The sequence below is a fragment of the Emericellopsis atlantica genome (genome assembly GCF_019669845.1).
Source record: "Emericellopsis atlantica unplaced genomic scaffold F5Z01scaffold_10, whole genome shotgun sequence".
Lineage (NCBI taxonomy): Eukaryota > Fungi > Ascomycota > Sordariomycetes > Hypocreales > Bionectriaceae > Emericellopsis > Emericellopsis atlantica.
In genome coordinates this window covers 264400-281867 of record NW_025764712.1, presented here as the reverse complement: position 1 = coordinate 281867, position 17468 = coordinate 264400, and the positions used below count along the sequence as shown (strand labels likewise).

General features: G+C 56.3%; 5 protein-coding genes across 5 annotated transcripts; 2 read left to right on the top strand and 3 right to left on the bottom strand.

Annotated features, from left to right (window-relative positions):
* Nucleotides 1-8: 8 nt before the first annotated feature.
* Nucleotides 9-1445, top strand: F5Z01DRAFT_705636 (family 15 glycosyltransferase). Its single transcript, XM_046266438.1, has 2 exons — nucleotides 9-1129; nucleotides 1181-1445. Exons 1-2 carry the CDS (start codon nucleotides 99-101, stop codon nucleotides 1335-1337), a joined length of 1188 nt encoding a protein of 395 aa, XP_046119202.1. The 5' UTR covers nucleotides 9-98; the 3' UTR covers nucleotides 1338-1445.
* Nucleotides 1446-2799, bottom strand: F5Z01DRAFT_652660 (WD40-repeat-containing domain protein). The gene is made up of 2 exons (XM_046263296.1): nucleotides 2518-2799; nucleotides 1446-2467 (listed from the first exon to the last, which is right to left on the bottom strand). The coding sequence occupies exons 1-2, from the start codon at nucleotides 2567-2569 to the stop codon at nucleotides 1458-1460; spliced, it is 1062 nt and encodes a 353-aa protein (XP_046119201.1). The 5' UTR covers nucleotides 2570-2799; the 3' UTR covers nucleotides 1446-1457.
* On the bottom strand, nucleotides 2790-6189 carry F5Z01DRAFT_45642 (fungal-specific transcription factor domain-containing protein). The gene is made up of 2 exons (XM_046259866.1): nucleotides 4838-6189; nucleotides 2790-4776 (listed from the first exon to the last, which is right to left on the bottom strand). Exons 1-2 carry the CDS (start codon nucleotides 5953-5955, stop codon nucleotides 3018-3020), a joined length of 2877 nt encoding a protein of 958 aa, XP_046119200.1. The 5' UTR covers nucleotides 5956-6189; the 3' UTR covers nucleotides 2790-3017.
* A 6989-nt stretch (nucleotides 6190-13178) lies between these two features.
* Nucleotides 13179-14392, bottom strand: F5Z01DRAFT_45929 (uncharacterized protein). Its single transcript, XM_046259898.1, has one exon. The coding sequence runs from the start codon at nucleotides 14224-14226 to the stop codon at nucleotides 13465-13467; it is 762 nt and encodes a 253-aa protein (XP_046119199.1). The 5' UTR covers nucleotides 14227-14392; the 3' UTR covers nucleotides 13179-13464.
* Nucleotides 14393-15654: 1262 nt separating this feature from the next.
* Nucleotides 15655-17027, top strand: F5Z01DRAFT_45594 (nucleosome assembly protein). The gene is made up of 2 exons (XM_046259863.1): nucleotides 15655-15876; nucleotides 15945-17027. The coding sequence occupies exons 1-2, from the start codon at nucleotides 15795-15797 to the stop codon at nucleotides 16676-16678; spliced, it is 816 nt and encodes a 271-aa protein (XP_046119198.1). The 5' UTR covers nucleotides 15655-15794; the 3' UTR covers nucleotides 16679-17027.
* The last annotated feature ends 441 nt before the right edge of the window (nucleotides 17028-17468 follow it).

The window sequence follows — 17468 nt, the reverse complement described above, 5'->3', positions numbered from 1 at the left end:
ACCCATCCAAGTACAGTACTGCAGGCGACGCGATAGCATCGCGACATTCGTTCCGTACGTACGTCGAATAATGCGCTCATGACAGAAGACTATTTGCCATGACCATCGCACGGCCGGTCCGCGCACTCATTGGCCTCTGCGCCTTGCTGTGGTGCTTCTTTCTCTACGTCCTCTTCAAGCCCAGTCCCGAATTCCAAGGTCCAGGCGATCGCTACCAGAATTTCGAGCGCGATCCGACCCTTGATCCGACATTCGAGCCCGACGGGAAGCTTGTCCACTATGACGAGGGAAACTACGCCCCCGATGCTAAGAAATCGGACAGGATAGAGGCGACGCTGCTTGCGCTCGTGCGCAACTCGGAGGTGGACGACATGGTGCAGAGCATGCAGGATTTGGAGCGTGTGTGGAACAACAAGTTCAACTACCCGTGGACCTTCTTCAACGACGTCCCCTTTACCGAGGAATTCAAAGAGAAGACATCGGCAGCCACGAATGCCAAGTGTATCTACGAGGTGATTCCTGACGAGCACTGGGCGAAGCCATCATGGATCGACGACGCAACCTTTCAATCATCAGCCAAGGTTCTCGAGGGCAAGGGCGTGCAGTATGCGAGCAAAATGTCCTACCACCAAATGTGTCGCTGGAACAGCGGCCTGTTCTACAAGCACCCCGCGCTCAAGGACACGCGGTACTACTGGCGTGTCGAGCCCAACGTACACTTCTTCTGCGACATCGACTACGACGTCTTCCGGTACATGCACGACAACAACAAGACCTACGGCTTCACCATCAACCTCTACGACGACCCCAAAACGCTGCCCACGCTGTGGCCCGAGACGGTCAAGTTCCTCGCCGACCACCCGGAGCACCTGAACGAGAACAATGCCATGAAGTGGGTGACGGACGACGAGCATCGGCCCAAGAACAACCACGATGCGCAGGGCTACTCCACCTGTCATTTCTGGAGTAACTTTGAGGTGGCAGACATGGAGTTCTGGCGAAGCAAGGCGTACGAGGACTACTTTGAACACCTCGACAAGGCTGGCGGCTTCTTCTACGAACGATGGGGCGACGCACCTGTGCATAGCATCGCTCTTGGTTTATTCGAGGACGCGAGCAAAATTCACTGGTACGCTAAGATTCTATCATCATCGTGAGGGCTGAGCTAACAACAACTTAGGTTCCGAGATATCGGGTACCAGCATATCCCCTTCTTCAACTGCCCAAACTCGCCGAAATGCAAGGGCTGTGTGACGGGCCGGCTGACAGATGGCGAGGCGTGGCTTCACCGCGATGACTGCCGCCCAGTGTGGTTCAAGCATGTGGGAATGGGCTGAACATGTCACCTTGTAACATACTCACGTGTACACACATTACATAGAAGGATAGACGGATGGCGTTCGGCGCACACACTGGGAATGACCTTTCTACCCCTTGTCGGGACGGCGGCCCACGCGTCAAAGAGCTCCGAATACAGTGACTATGCCAGATGTCCCTCCTACACAATACTGATCGCCCCAGCCACCCTCCCTCCACGCGAGACAGCTGACAACGTTCCTCCTGACTTTTTCCTTGCCATCCCTACCTACGACTCGCTTCTTCCCCTCCTCGGGGCCCCACGGAACATTGATTTTCTTGATCAGATTCCCACTGAGGAGATCCCACGCCCACAGCCGGCCCGTCTCAGGCTGCTCGGGGTCCTCGTCGCCGGCGAGAATGTACTTTTCTTTCCCGCCCAGTATACTCTGCACCCGATACTCGGTATTCTTGAACCCAGAATCGGCATACGCGCGTAGACACTTGCCCGTATCACGGTCCATGAGGCGAATCTTGGAGTCCAGGCTGCCCACGACAACCGTCCTCCCATCCCGCGTCGTGTCCAGACTCGTGACGCTCGCGCCAATGACGTCGGTCGTGCACTTGCCCATGCGCACATCGTAGCTCCGTACGCGACCATCGACGCTGCCCGCGATGACCTGCTTGTCGAACACCGCGAGCGTCGTAATGGCGTCCTTGGCGTCCTCGAGGCATTGTATCGGCTTCAGGTTACTCGACTTGCAGTCCCACAGCCGCACGCTCGTGTCGAAGCCCCCCGAGACCACGAGGCTCTCCCCGTCGCCGGCGAATTTCACGGCGTTGATACGGCCCCCGTGGCCTGCGAACCGGCGAATGGTCGTGGCCGTGCTGACGTCCCATAGGAACACCGCCCGGTCGCCCCCCGACGAGGCGAAGCGGTGGTTGTCGCTGGCCACGGCTAGGCTGAGAACCTCGTAGCCATGTGCATTGTATGTCTGCACGAGCCGTCCCTGCGGTATCGACAGGGCTTGCTTGGATGTGATGGAGGAGGAGCGGATAGCGGGCGCGGTGGTGGACGGGAAGGGATTGTATAGACGGACAGAGCGGTCCGCCGAGCCTGTGAGAATGTACGTGCCAGGGGAGGAGGAGTATGACACAGCGTGTATGGGGCCTGGTGATGGTGAGAAAATGAGTGTCGCCGTGCGGCGTGGTGAGACGTACCGGTTGAGCCTGTGAGTTGGGCAGCAGGTGTGTCGGGCAGATGCTGCGCCATTGTGGGTGTTCGCTGTCACTGAGCGTCCATCGGAGTCTTCTTCATATCACCATGGGTGTTACAGGTAGCGCCAGTGTCATGGTGCACTGGTTCATGTTGACGCTGCCTTTGGCGCCTGGACTCTGCTATGCGATGAGTGGGAGATCACGTGAGAATCGGACACTGCAGGGCAGGTGACGTGCGCAATTGGAGTTGGTTCTACACTTCCAGCCCCCTACCACTCACAGGAATATGTCACAGGGCTACCAACGTTGATCGTTCAAAGTGAAATCATTGCTCAGTTGCCTGATATATACGCGCATCATCTATGAAACAATCTGGTCGCCGCGTGGCGCCAGGACCCGGGGAGGAGGCTGTTTCAGCCTCAAAACTCCCAAACGCCATGCAATGCAAACAAGTACCCGTCTTCGACCTCTTGACAGAAGACCTCCTCTCCTCTTCGCCCTCTCTATGATCCGTACACAATGTCCATCTCTCGCGCATGCGTGCGCTCCAGAGGCTCGACAATCTCCCAGTGATAGCACTTCTCCTCCTTCTCGTCGTACTTGGACACGATCCGGCATCCCTCGATCGCGCTCGGTGAGTACGACGCGTGGTCGCGGATGCTGTTCAGCATCTGCAGCCGCCTGTCCAGGGCGAACCTGAAGTCGCGCGACTCCTCCCAGATGCCGCCCATGGAGTCTACCAACGGCTTCACCACCCGGATGTTATCCAGGACAGTGGTCACCGCCGATAGCGGGCGGCTGGCACTCAGCACATCGACAGCCTCCACGACAGAAAGGGCTACCATGGGTGGCACGACGCTGAGCGCCATGGGACGCGCCCTCAACAGACGGTCCAGACGCTCAAGGAGCTCCATTGTCTCAGTGGCGTGGTAGCGACACTTGGAGACATGCTCCCGCTTGACCTCGGCGGAAAGCGAGCGACTGGCGCGCGTGTAGCGATTCAGCGTCATGGAAGCATGGTGGTACAGCAGATGCATTGTCAAGAACGAGCCAAGCTGACCATAGGCTGCTGCCGTCTCCAAATTCGACGGCATGGACACCAGCCGGCTGGGGATGACTGCCTGCCAGTGCTCCAATTTGGTGGCCAGGTGGCGTGTGCGCGAGAACTCGGCCTCCGACGACTCGGGGCGATGCGTCAAGTTGTAGACGGAAGACTGACATTCAGCCCAGACGTGAACCACGGAGACCAGGTACGACGCCACCTCCTGCGGCTGGTCGATCGAGCGGGTGATGCTGAGATCGTGGGGGTTGAACATGGGCGACCGGCTCTCGAGCTGCTCTTCAAAGTTGCGCAGATCCGACGGCAGGCGCAGGTAGATGTTCTCAGGGTTGATCGTCGTCAACCGACCCAGGTACATGGAGTTGACGCGCTCGAGCATGAAGAGCGACCACATGGCGCGGCGCCTCGACTCGCTGTAGCCGGCCCTTGTCATGTTGAGCGGGTAGGCGTGCAGGCTGGCTTCTCGCGTCTGCTCCAGTTCCAGGTTGAGCTGCAGGCAAGTGGCCGTCCCGGCCGCTGCCGAGATCATTTGGCCAGCCTCGCCGCGGCGCATGACAGAAAGGTAGTACACCGCTAGAAGGATCCTGCTTTGCACAAGCTGGAGGCAGGTCCTGGGGCAAGCCCTCTGCGCATAGTGAGCAACTTGGGCATACTCGTACGCAATATGCTTCTTGGGTCCGCCCGACAGGACCACGCCAACGGCCAAGATGCTGTAGAGGAGCATCAGGTCTTCCGGTGATTTCCTCTGCACCGGGCTGCAAACCCAAGCCTTGGTGGCTCTCTCGGGCAACAGCTGCAGGATCATTGTGCTGTCGATATGCTGAAAGAACTGGTCGACGACGCCGCTGATGGACTGGGCATCTGTGGCATATGGGTTGGTTTGCCACGCACGTTCCAAAACACTTTCCGGGATCCTGGGCATTTCGGGGGGAGGCAGTGAGGCGCCGACGTGGGACTTGGAGTGATCCATGGGCCGGGACATGGCTGGCGAGGGCGCGCCGTTGGGCACATAGCTGTGGTGTTCAACCTTGATTCGTTTGTGCGACGAGTGGTCGGGCAAAGTGTTGCGCGGGGAGATGGGCGAGCTCTCGCTGCTCATAGGCATGCGATACTCTCGTGGCCTCGCGGGCTCAATCATCTTGCGTCGGTCCTCAAACTCCGCTGGGGGTGTTGTGGGCGATCCATTGTGACCACCGCGCGGCCTGTTGTCCGTCCTCGTCAGCAAACGCTCGCAAAAGCACATCAAGGGGTCATCAAACTTACGCATTCTTGAACTTGCAGATTCGTCCAAACTTCTCGCATTGCACACAGCGAGGGAAGTCGGGATCGCACTTGATCTTCTTCTCGCGGCAAGTCACGCAAGCAATGGCCAACCTCTTCCTGGGCTTGCCCGCCTTGGTCACACCCCAGTGCGCGTTGACAGCCTCGCCGTCGATGACGGTCTTGCAGTGGCTTCCGTCGTCGTAGAAATAGCAGAGCCCCTCGCCCGCCACCTCTCCTGCGCGGACAAACCTGGGCAAGAAGTGGCTTCCGGTCCAAATCTTGGGACCTAGCCCATCCTTGCCGGTAATAATCTCTATGTGCGAGTCGCCCGTGGGCGACTGGGGCTGGTTCTGGCTGGCGGTGGATGATCTGTTGTCGTGGTAGCTGTGGTGGGCGTCTTTGGACCCTGGAAACTGCAGATGAAAGTCGCGCGAACGGAGCTCGGCCTCTCTTGATTCGAGGCTGTAGCCACCCTTGCCGTGCTCCTGGCGGTGCGAAGTTGGCCACCTGCTGTGGTGCGGCTCGGCCTCGGCGCGCGACTCGACTCGCACATGGTTGTGCGCCCGAAATCCAGGCGACGCGGGGCCGGATGTCGAGTTTCGCAAGGACTGGAGAGAGTGCCGCTCCGATTCGTACTTGGCAGGCTCGTACGAGCTCCGTGGCTGTGAGATGGGTGGTGAGAGAGCTGGTGGAAAGTATGAGTCCCCGTGGCTACGGGCATGTGAGCTGCCGAAGCGTGGGCGATCCATGGGCGAAGCTGTGGGCAGGCTGGTACGCTCTGACATGGGCGAGTTGAGAGGTCTCGAGGTGGGGGGTCCAAAGAGGCTGCTTAACGACGGTAGTTGTTGTCGAGCAGCGGGCTGTTCCATCGAAGCTGTAGATCCCTTGGTCAAGGCAGCGCCCTCGGCGCTCTTCTCGACAGACATGGCGGCCTTGGAGCCCTTGCCATAGTCGGACATTGGCGGCGATGCCAACGGTTTTGATGTGAGCCAGGCAGGTTCAGTAGGCGGCGATGATCTTGAGGAGAAGGTGGTTGATGCGCCCGGGCTGACCAGCTCGGGTGGTGTGTTTGGGGCAAGTAAATGCTGACCGGGTTCTGTGACAGCTGAAGCACCCATGGAGGCTCTGTGAAGGCGGCAGGACGGATACTGAAAGGTGTATATGAGAGTGCCTGGTCCAGGCTCGAGTTGTCGTCCGTCCAGACAGCTCAAAGCAAGAGTGTACGCCGTCGACCACGTGTTGCGGCAGCTGCTCACCTTTCACACGTCAAGTCGTCTTGTGAGTATGTGTTGGTTGTTGGTAGGATGAATATTGCTGGAAGGAGACGGGAAGAGACGGACGGGTGATGCAGAGCAGAGATGTAAGAATAAGACAAAGCAGCAGATTCAAGTCGGACCCTGTAGGAAGCTGTAGGGGAGGGGGCAGCTGGTGTAGATGAGGGATTCCCGGAGCAGACCAACAAGAGCTAGAGCCAACGAGCTGGGTTGAAGGGTAGGAATCCGGGGCTTGGCTTGGCTGGCTGGCACTGAGATGACTGGACTGGCGTGGCATCAGCCTTCAGGCACGAGGCAGCCTGCCTGATGTGTCTAGCCACGCATTTGAGAGACAGTCGGATCTGAGGCCGAGCGAACCTGGGCAAGGTGTGGGCTTGGCTTGACTGGGCTGGGCTGGGTTGGACTTGGCACAATTAGTGGGCTCCAGTCCAGTCCATGTCGCTTGCTCGGATGGAGGTTCAATCTGGCGATGGAGTGGACTGGGCATGGAGACTGCGTCAGTCCAGTCCACAGTGTCCGACTAGGCTGGAGCCTGGTGGAGTCTCGTCTCCAGTCCCTCACACCCTCCAGTCGCTCCAGTCCATGGCACTGGCAGTCCCTCCAGTGTCCCCTCCCCCAGGTACCAGCCACAGGTGTCTCTGTAGTGCTCGGGATCATTACTGCCAACTGGAAGGACCAGCGACCCATTAGCGCGCAAGATCCACTGCCATCTGCTCAGCTTCTACAGATACGTACGAGGACTAGAAAGCACGCATTGCCATCCGCGTAGGGGTTTGTCAAGATTGCCTGCCATAATCAAAGGAAGCAAAGGACTTCTGACGTGGTTGTCAAACACTGCATTCTCGCCCTGGTAGGTCAAAGAAAAAAAGTTCCTTGGAATGGGCCTTGTTTCGCCCCAATCCGTGCGAATGAGTGGCCACGCAAGTATCCCAATGTCTCTGCCCTTCGTCACAGCGTGGCTCGGGCGCTTGCTCGCGACGACGCTTTGTCTCTCGTCGTCGCGTGCGTGATGTTGATGTGTCTCACAGCCACGAGCGCTCGAGCTGCCGACTGTATTCCGCTCAAACAGCCCTCATACCTGACACTGGACGAGGCACATGTGGCATGTGGACATGCATTCCGTGCAGGCCAGTCTGCCAACTGCTGGTCATTAATTTAATAATGAATCAATATCGACAAGGAATGGCAGGTCAATCCATGCTAGGCTAAGCTTCGCCGAGCGAGTCAAGTCTGTGGCAGCCCATCCGGACCATGTCACTCTACCTATTATTACTACTATGCGTAGGTACGGATAATTAACGAGAAAACGCTTCGACGTTGTTTGAGTTCGAGAAAGCCACAATTCCACAACCGAACGTCCGTCGTCACGTCGGCATTGGCGGCACTGGAAGCCGGAAATCGCACGACAAAGGTACGATCTCTGCTTCTCGTAGCAACTGAACCTGTAGGGAGGAATGTGGCTTGCGATGCTTCGGGGCACAGGTCCGTCGAGAGGCTCCAGTCCTGTCGTCAAAGTTCTCGTTTATTTCCGGACCCCTGACGGACTCCAGTCTGTAATACACAGTCCCTTTGCATCCTGCGCAGTACGGATGCGAGGGGATTCGGAGCGCAGGGACCGTGCGCGCGCACTCTTCATAATCATACGTGCATGGATCATCAGCTTCCAGATCCCACTCACGGCTGTCGCTTGATGAATGCGGCATTGAGCGGTTGCCAGTCCAGGATGGTGCAGGCGACCCCGGCCAGGTGGCTATTTCAGTACCCATAACAAGCAACGGACCCCTGATACGAACGAAGCCTGCTGGTCACGCCGCACAGTCCAGTCTCTTCCAGTCAGTCACCTTGACAGAGCCAGCTTCAGACAAATGCGGCTTCACCTCAGCCTGCCCTAGCCACGTCTGTTGCGAAGACCTCACCTGCTGCAAAAGTTACACACGTAGAGACACCAAGCTCTCTTCTTCGACTGGGCGCTGCATGGCACCGCCACAAGCTTTCTGGGCTGCAGGTCCGTTGGCCCGCGTTCTGCTCAACGTAATGAGAATCCCAAACCATCGAGCGGTAGGCCAGGTCCAGTCCAGGATCAAATGTTTCCGCCCCCAACTTCTGAGGGCTCGGCGGGCAAATTTGCGGCCAAACTCACCTCAAGTCGCTTCTTGGCAAAGCAACTTGCTTCCCTGCGCGCGCATCAAGCCAACAGCTGAGGAGGTCCCGACGGTGACAGTCGCCTTGCGTGGCTAATCAAAAGTCGGCAGGCGTGAAAGATGAAAATGACTCGTGCCGTTGGGCGATATGAATCACCAAGACGACACAGGTGCATCACGGCGGTTCTGTGCCCATTAAACGATTTCAGCTGTCGATATCGTCAGTCCATCATCACCAGGGTGCTGTCCTATTAAGCTATTAATCTTCGGCGACGGCGAGATGATGATAATACTACCCTGCGCTGCAGGCAGTCTGTCTGAGACATGATCACGGCAGGGCCATGCAGCCATGTCAGCCGTTCCGCGCGGACACATGGACAAATCCGGCACATCCATGGCAGTTGGCGCTACGCGGTCGCGCTAGCGTCTCCCGCCTGCCGGTGTCGAAGCCTGCCACAGGCGAACGACAGTGCTGGAGAGCCAGTGTGGCTTGACGACCGGCACGCCCTGGGTCCCGCCCGCTGTTGGTCTGAGCCACCAAATACCCCTCCAATTACTGGTGGTGAGCACATAATAATCAACACCCAGGCGCATGGCCTACCCTGACCTGGGCTTGCTCACTTTTCAGTGTTCACAGCACCAAAAGACCTGCCAAGTGCAGCTGCAGCCTTTCGGCATCCAATGTCGGCCACCCAGATTCCAAGCTGTACTTATCCAGTCCCGTCCTGCTGGGACCCCTCGTCGAGCTCTGTACGCTGGCGGCCGACTCCAGCCTCACGTGGGGAAGCAAGGGAGCAATCTACAACTATCACCACCCTCTTGTTCACTGAGCCACACGTCAGCACAGAGCTCTTGGCACTCGGCCCATGCTAACCTATCGCGGTTCTGCTAATAGTGAACTCCTGCCGTCTATCAAGAAGCTAGGGCCTACAGCTTAAAATTGGTCCCGTCTATCGAATCGCATCACGCAGCACGGATAGACCGGCCGTCTCCGAGACGGCACGTCTGTCGCGGTCTGTGAAGCAATTAGTAATGACACTTTGCCAATGCCGCTTCGTGCGGAGAGCTCCACGGTCGTTGCCAGGAGAGTTGGCGCTTGTTGCTAGCTTCCCTCTCGGTGAATGAGGAACGTGCGTGGTAAAACGGGTCAGCCAGAGTGCCCCGGAGAGGAGTCTGGAGAAGACTGGCCGGGCAAGCAAGATGAACACACATTGGCAAAGGCATCGACGCATGGTGTCCACATGCAGCCTCTGGACGGCAGACGCACGACGATCGACGGGAGCATGACGAGCCATTACATTGCACATTCGGTGGTCTGTGGGCGTTGACCACCAACAAGTACTACCGTACGTAAAACCGAACTGGTCGCGCCCTGCTGCTACGTTACTGGCTTCCCAGGCAGTTGGCTTTCGAGCTGGGGCCAAAAGCAACGGCGGCCCGTGGAAAAGTTCACACCGGGCAATGCAATGTCGATTTCGCCTCGATGGCCTGATGTCTCCTGAAGCACTACACTGACTGGAGTGCGACGATCATCAAACCAAGGAGAAGGAAGGTCTTTCGGCCGAATGAAGTGACCCACCACGACGAAACCTGATCGCTTTGCACCGACGATCCTCCTTATGGAAGTCGACCCATGTACGGAGTAGCGAGCAGCGAGCAGCGAGCAGGTGAGTCAAAGAGTTCCAGAGTGTTTTCAGTGACGGTGCGACAACCAGCATGTGACGCACATGGTCTCTTTCTTGTCTTTATTGGTAACTTTGAGGTCACTCTGGTGACCGTACGTCCACCAGCATTAATCGAGGCGCCTGGGGTACTGTGCCGAATTGCCTATCATTCTACAGCAACCCGTACGAAGCGATAAGCTGCATAGAACTTGCAAGTGCCGGCCACGAATGGCACAGTACGGATACGGCACCCGGCTGTTACGAGTCCACGAGCGAGCGACGCGGATGACATCCTCCCATGTCTTGTTGCCAAGAAGTCAGGTAGGGTCCAGCAGGGATTTAAGCGAGAGCGACAGACTGGACCCCTCCCATGCTGCCGCCTGCATGCAGAGTTGCAGACAGACCCCCCGGCCGTGTTTGTAGGGTCGCCAGCATGTGGCTCAGCACGTACTGTAGTGTCTCACGCGCGCCTAGCTTTCACAAGTCCCTCGGTCCCGAGCGGCTGCTTGGGCCCTCCGGCGGCTTCGGTACGACGATGCGCTAGAATCCGAGGGTCCGCCCAATCTGACGCTGCTGGAGCAGCCTCCCTGCAGAAGACCATCACGATTGCCACGGCGGCTCTCGTTGTCGAACCTAACTTGTGAATACTTTATGACGCGCACTGACGACTAGGAGCAACTGATGGAAGTGGCCATGACACCTCCGCGGAATGCATGGACCAGAACACAGCGTGCAAGCGTCAGTTGAGTCCCTAATTATCGACTGTGGCACAATGTATGGCGCGCTACGAGCGACGAATCAAGGACCCCCGCAGCAGGCTTGCTTCGGGGTTTCTGGAAACACCGCTGACCGTCGTTCCGGCACTTCAGGCTGTAGACGGATGGAGGTTCCTCCGCAAAGATCAGTGCCAGTGCCGGTGACCTGTGCATCAGGCGCTGTGCACACTGTATATAGCGCTGATGGCCCGATGCCCCTGTCACTCTACAAGTGCGGGAATAATGCGGGCAGTTAATTAGTCCACCGTGGCTATCCGTACGAGCACGTCGGCATAATGGTCTTCAGACAGCTGGAGCGCGGCACTTGACGCATGAATCATTGATCAGGATCTCTGGTCGTGACTGATTCGCTGGATCGGCAATTTCGACAATACAGGTTGTTCGCTACTTGCTAGCTTGGACCGGTGCTGTATGTGCGTACGCACAGTACTCGTAATATGCACCTATCGGCCAAGCAATGTTGGGACATCCTTCATACCAGGTATCCGGTCATTGGTCGGCAATTCGGGACGGAAACCACGACGAGCATCGACAGCGAGTGGATAGACGAGTTTCCCCCCCCCCTGAACACAGCCTGTCGAGGGGGGCTAACAAATCAACCTACAGTCAGAAGCAGATTGACCCAGCTTGTCAAGCAACGGTATGCTGCTGTTAGAAAAGCATCAGACAATACTGATACGTATCACGACGCTGTCCGGACAGTACGTGTCGATCATATAGAAAAGTGGCTTCGATTAAGGTGAAAAGGTCGGGGCCGATCTAGATAGGACAGGGGCCTTCTCCCGAAAAGCACCCGTGGGCCGTGGCCCTCCCGAGGTGTTTGTGAAGTAACTCGGGGCCGGTAATTATTGATTAATTTAATATATTCGTTACCGAAAGGAGTTTCCGTCACCGCCAACGGTGGATGGCGGCTGCTATGATAGCATATCCTTGAACTGATAGACGAACATTCACAAAAGACAATGGCACATTTCGGTATCATGTGAGAACGCGCGGTCACGGTTTACGTGACGAATGGGCAATGCTAATCGATGACACTCAACGTGGTCACCCCCAGCCACGTGCGAGTAATAATCAAGGGATCGAGTGGGTATGGCGCTTATAAAAGACGAGTGACTGCCTCTACGAAGTAGAGTCTAGAGCCCCGGGGGGAGGTCGGATCCCTCGTGGCATCCTGGTTCAGCACTGTTGTGACCCCTCCCCCCCCCCTTTGTCGGCACCGGGGCGGTAGTCGTGGAGTCGGATAACGCGCGTGAGACTTGCAACCGCTAGTCAGCATATAGCGCGAGGGATTATTTGTCATTGAGACTGGAGTTTCAGACTGATAATACTATTTGCTGCTTGTTGTCTTGGGAGGGGAAAGCCACAAAACAGCCTCTTTTGCCCTGGGAATCGAAGGGGGCCTGGCACTCGCCAATCCCAGCCAGGTGTGTCCAGTCATCCAGTGCGTCCGTTTGCTGCAAGAAGCAGTGCATCAGCCGATGGATGCCGCAAGCTGAGCTCAGGCATCTCTTTTTCTGGAAATTCGAACCCATGTGATCCTCAAGGCCCGACGCCCGGGAAGATCGTGCGGGCTGGCTCGGTGTGATTCGTGCAAAGGGAAGGTGACTGGTGACGAGCGAAGAATACGGCGGGATGCTTACTGCAGTGGGCATAGTACGGAACATCATCATGTACGTACGTACCTATCGTGGGCCGTCCTCCTCGATCAACTGGCAGATTGCGGGGCGACGGCTGAGGGCTAGACCACCGCATCTAATTTCGATTTAGATGTTGGTCGCACCCTGCTCATGTGAGACAAGTTGGTACGAGGGCGAAGCTTGTTGGCCATGTCGAATGCACTCATCGAAATTCCAGGACATGTCGAAAATGCCAGTCAGTCTCTCGGGGCGCCCCGGATGCAACAAGTCTCAAACCAGTCAGTCGTTTACAAGTAGTTCAGTACACACAGGCTTCTCACTCTTGGGCGGAAAAGCTGCGCACCAACACAGCCAACTTTCCAGAGCCTCCAGTCTCCAGCTTGGTACGCAGTCCGGATGTCAGTGTCTCCCCTCGCGCCCGAACGCACGCTGCCACTGACGGAAAGGATGCGCTCCTCGCCCAGGTCTCACCGACTGGTAGATTGGGATTTATTAGCAATGCTATCAAGCAATCAGGCAATGTGCAAGAATCAGGAAGGTGATCCCTCAAAACCAAAGCAGATCCCTCCGCATGCAGCGAGCATCGCTAGTGCTGAGGTGCCGAAATCCTGCACGTTTTGAATTCCGCTCGGTTCGGCACAGGACAAGGTTGTGTGCCATCAGTGGACCCTGTGAGATGGGTCCTATCTTCGACTACCGGAGCCAAGTCCAGGGCTAGGGCGTGTCTGGTCCCACCTCCGTAACTGCCTGCAGTCAGTGCAGTGCAGCAGTGCAAGCCTGGGACACGGCGGCCGCCTGCTCCACTCACCACCCGTCAGGGCCGTCACGGTGCGCGCTAATGAACCTGGCAGTGGGGTGTAGTGTTGTGTGGCTGGTGAGCAGCATTCCGCATCTTCAGCTGCCAGAGATGACTGGACTTTTTCCATTGGTCGCGATACGCGCGTAGCGCACATCGCCTGGAGGTCAGATCCTCCACAGCGGCATGCGCACGCCACCTGCTGGCTTGCGCGCGCGTCACTAGTCCGCGGCCGCGCTACGACAAACGTGGCAATGTTCACGAAACGGAACACCGACTACTGATCGTACGACTACCGGAGTGCACTGACCCTGAGATGCGGCAAAGCTGAATTCCTCACCCGAACGGCGAACGGTCAATGTCATCACTAGTCGCCAAGTTCCAACAAGTTTGGGGTCCAAGCACCTGGGCCGTTTCGATCCATCGTGATCCCATGGCGTGCTGACATTGGGCTCCCTCCAGCAGGTCATGTCCCCTCTTTGGGTCAGACATGACGCTTCGCTTCGTACCTCGAAGCGTGTCCATGTCCTCATTCGGAAGTTGCCGAGGGCACAGGCTCGTCGAAATTGGAGGGCTGTGCCTTATTTTAATTAATTGGAAGTTTGGAATGATTGAGTAATTGATGGAACAGTATGTGCCTGCAAAGCTACGGAGGCGAGGGGTCCTGCATATGCGGAACGGCAGACAGGCTGCGGATATCACGAAAAGAGAGTCCATGCGGAGGTCCTTTGATTGCCAACGCCGACTGTAAGCAACAACATCTCGCCCTTGAACATACGCACTGCGTTGTTGAATTGCAACCAAACACACGAGATAATCGTCGATCTCCACTGCGTCCGAAATACACACCATCGTCGCCTTTGCGCAAAACAGCCCCGCCATCTGTCGGCGGTGCCCAGGCCTTGCTTTGGCCAAGCTGAAGCACCAGGACAAACAGCTGTCTTGAGATATTTCCACCGGCACAGTGTGCCATGTACTATATGGGCATGTGAAAGATTCAGACACATGATGTGTCGGTTGGCTCCGGCCGTGTAACGTGCGGGTGTCGATCGTCTTTCGCGGGTGAACTGCCTGCCCTCTGACGATACTACGTAGCATGACTCCTACCGAGTACTTGGGACTGGACACGGTTGATGACAACACACAACAGGCCAGGTGGCCTCCAGCACTGCGCCCGGCACTGGTCGTCACAAGGCGACCACCCAATTCCGTTCTCCATCTGAGCAACCTCGAGTCTGGTCCCAACCAACCGGCATTATCATGCAGGCCTGCCTTGCTTGGCTGCGGCGCGGCAGCTTGGGTGCATCTCGTGCAGCCAACAAGCCCATACTAATTACAATAATAGTCAGAACACGGCTCGGCTCAGGCAGCAAACATGAGGGTGTCTATCCAGGCGGATGGCAGAGCTGAAACGGCCGCAGGGCCAGTTGTGGGCTCAGCCGCTCAGCTACGTACTACGTACCTGTAGTACATGGTGTGTCGTGTCCAGAAGGCGGAAAGGGATCGGGACCGCTGTCCTGAGGAGCTGGAGGTCTGTGCCACAACAGAGGAGGCATCCAGCGTTCAAACAGCTGAGCGGCACAGTTCTTGTCGACGGGTTCGTGGTCCGATGCTCTGTTCTTGGGCGGGAGTCGTTCTTCGTGGGGTGTGCCTCGAAGCAATGAAGGAGCGTGAGGAGTGCTTCAGAGTCGGTTTGAGCGGGGGGCTCATATCCGCCGCGAGGCCATGTGAAGAGAGCCACTTCATTGGATGGATCGTATATTGTCGCTGAGATTCTGAAGGAACCGTGTCGCGAAGGGGCTGTTAACAAATCCAGACAGGATTTGAGAGTAACTTGGTAGATGTTCCGCGCAGGCAAGCATTAGCCTCGGCACATCTCAAGACGATGTTTCAGATTGTCCATGTCTAACGAACAACTTTGATAGACTGTAGACATCCTACCTGAGCCATAAAGTGGTGTGTGCTCACTGCTCGTCGACAGCTCACACGTGGATGGTGATTCTGTCTGATTCAATGTTTCAGTCAGTCACGTGCTAAATCCCCGAAAGATGGCTCGCAGACTCTGCCATTCCAGAAAATTGTTACTACGAGTATTGCTACCTAGGACAAGGCGAATGACATTGTCAGAAATTTTTCACGATCCCTGGCTATTGAATTGTTCGCGATGTCATTCGTGAGGATTTGCTCCACCTTACAAGCGAATGCACGTCGCGCAGACGTGGATTTCGCAGACCGCCTGCCAGCTCTCAAGCAATTTGGGCGCTAGGTGTCACTGAAAATTTGCCAGTACCATTGATCATCCGCCATGATGATGATACGAAATAGAACATGGTAGTTCCTCACCTTGTCATCATTGAACTGCGTAAGTTAATTTCTGGTTCACAAAAGAGAGCTTGCACTTCAGCAGACAGCTCCTTGAGGGGTAGCTCAGGGTAAGTTGGGGAGCTTCGGCACTGGAGGCTTATCGATAAGCCTGATTGGACCGTATGATGTCAAATGGAGGGGCAACATGATGGACCCCTAATTTCTCACAAAATCTTTTTTGTTGGAAGCTTCCATCCGCCTTAAGTATATTCATCTTGGTGTAGCCTGCTATTCTTTCCCCCGCACATATCATTCTCTGACCTACACCATCTTTTACCTAAACTACCGCAAAATTAGTAACAATGTCTGCCGAGGAACACCCCGTTGAGTACCTCGCCCTTGAGGCCCTTGAGGACGAGTTTGAGGATGTTGAGGTTGAGATTCGTAAGTTTTGACAGCTCCCTCCTCCCCCCTCTACCAAGTGACCGGACCGTGCTAACTCGTCGGCCCAGTCTGCAAGCAGCACGAGCTCACCAAGGACCTCTACGTGAAGCGCCAGGCCGTCATTGACAAGATCCCTGGCTTCTGGCCTCTCGTCATCGAGCAGTCCCCGCCCGAGATTGACGAGTACATCCAGCCCACCGATGCTGCTCTGTTCATGACCTCCCTGACCAACCTCCACGTGGAGCGCCACGAGCTGCCCAACGGTGACCCCCGCAGCGTCAGGATCACCTTTACCTTCTCTGAGAATGACCATTTTGAGAACAAGACGCTCACCAAGGAGTTCAACTGGCGCAACGCCAAGGACGGCTCCTCCGGCTACGTCTCTGTCCCCGTCGAGATTCAGTGGAAGGAGGGCAAGGACCTGACCAACGGCATGCTCGACCTCGTCAGCAAGGTGTACAAGGAGGACGCGGCCGACTCGGACAACAAGAAGAAGCTCAAGGAGCTCATCGAGGAGACTGGCCTCGACGGCCTCAGCTTCTTCTCCTGGTTCGGCTACCACGGTACCAAGATCACCGATGCTGAGCACCAGGAGGCCACCAAGAAGCTCGAGGAGGTCCGTGCCCTGCGCAAGGCTGGCAAGGCTCCCGAGGAACCCGACATGGACGAGGATGAGGATGAGGATGAGGACTGGGAGATCTGCCCCGGCGCTGACGATGTCGCCGTCTGCATCGCAGAGGATCTCTGGCCCGGCGCCATCAAGTATTTCAGTGAGTTACCTCCCTTGAACATGCACTCTTGAGTGTTTCGTCCTTGTACTAACTACCTGGCAGTGAACGCCCAGGAAGGCGACACCTTCAGCGACATGGACTTTGAGGACGCTTCAGATGAGGAGATGGAGGAATAGAGTTCCTCGAGCTCGGAACATGTTGCGTGCCCATTGAGTTGGATACCCCTTTGATCGATGTGCCTGGGCAAGATTTGGTGCTTGCCCCAGGGTTTCTTTTTGTTGATGGTGGGAAATAGAGCGATTGGATACCATTTCGTACAGTGGCATCAAGCTCTCCGAGCTGGAAATGATACACATGACTATTGAACTGAATTAGCCTTGAGGCGGAATACACACTTCCATGACCGTACATTGATTGATCTCGTGAATGTGAGCCTTCTTGCTTGATTTGTAAGGCCTCGGAGCTCCGGTCGCATTGTACTGCTAGACTGCATTTGTGCATGCCATGAGATCATACAAAATCCGGGGTCTTTCGGCCTTCGTTCACCCACCTCCAATGAACAAACCAGCCTCAAGACACCACTTCGTCAGCAGTGCCGCATTTCCCACACAGTCGTCATAGTCTGATCCAACCTTTTTGCTTACTTACAAGTGGAGGTTCGGACAGCCGATATGCCGAAGGCGACGGACACGACATTGTGACATAAGAACACATTGACGATAGAACACAAAGGAGGATCTAATCTGATCTCGCGGCCTTCAGTATCTCCATGCTCCCAACAAGAGTCATAAGAAGCCCCTGGAAAGCCAGCATACATAGACTTGCGCACCGAAACGTTCCAGCCGCTAATTGTACGTTGTC

Bases quoted from the DNA above. Each gene is read 5' to 3' on its own strand.
- F5Z01DRAFT_652660 (XM_046263296.1), bottom strand. From the start codon at position 2,569: ATGGCGCAGCATCTGCCCGACACACCTGCTGCCCAACTCACAGGCTCA. The intron at 2,468-2,517 runs GTACGTCTCACC...CACCATCACCAG, and splicing joins CCAACTCACAGGCTCAACCG to GCCCCATACACGCTGTGTCA.
- F5Z01DRAFT_45642 (XM_046259866.1), bottom strand. From the start codon at position 5,955: ATGGGTGCTTCAGCTGTCACAGAACCCGGTCAGCATTTACTTGCCCCA. The intron at 4,777-4,837 runs GTAAGTTTGATG...GACGGACAACAG, and splicing joins ATCTGCAAGTTCAAGAATGC to GCCGCGCGGTGGTCACAATG.
- F5Z01DRAFT_705636 (XM_046266438.1), top strand. From the start codon at position 99: ATGACCATCGCACGGCCGGTCCGCGCACTCATTGGCCTCTGCGCCTTG. The intron at 1,130-1,180 runs GTACGCTAAGAT...ACAACAACTTAG, and splicing joins GACGCGAGCAAAATTCACTG to GTTCCGAGATATCGGGTACC.
- F5Z01DRAFT_45929 (XM_046259898.1), bottom strand. From the start codon at position 14,226: ATGCTACGTAGTATCGTCAGAGGGCAGGCAGTTCACCCGCGAAAGACG.
- F5Z01DRAFT_45594 (XM_046259863.1), top strand. From the start codon at position 15,795: ATGTCTGCCGAGGAACACCCCGTTGAGTACCTCGCCCTTGAGGCCCTT. The intron at 15,877-15,944 runs GTAAGTTTTGAC...TCGTCGGCCCAG, and splicing joins GGATGTTGAGGTTGAGATTC to TCTGCAAGCAGCACGAGCTC.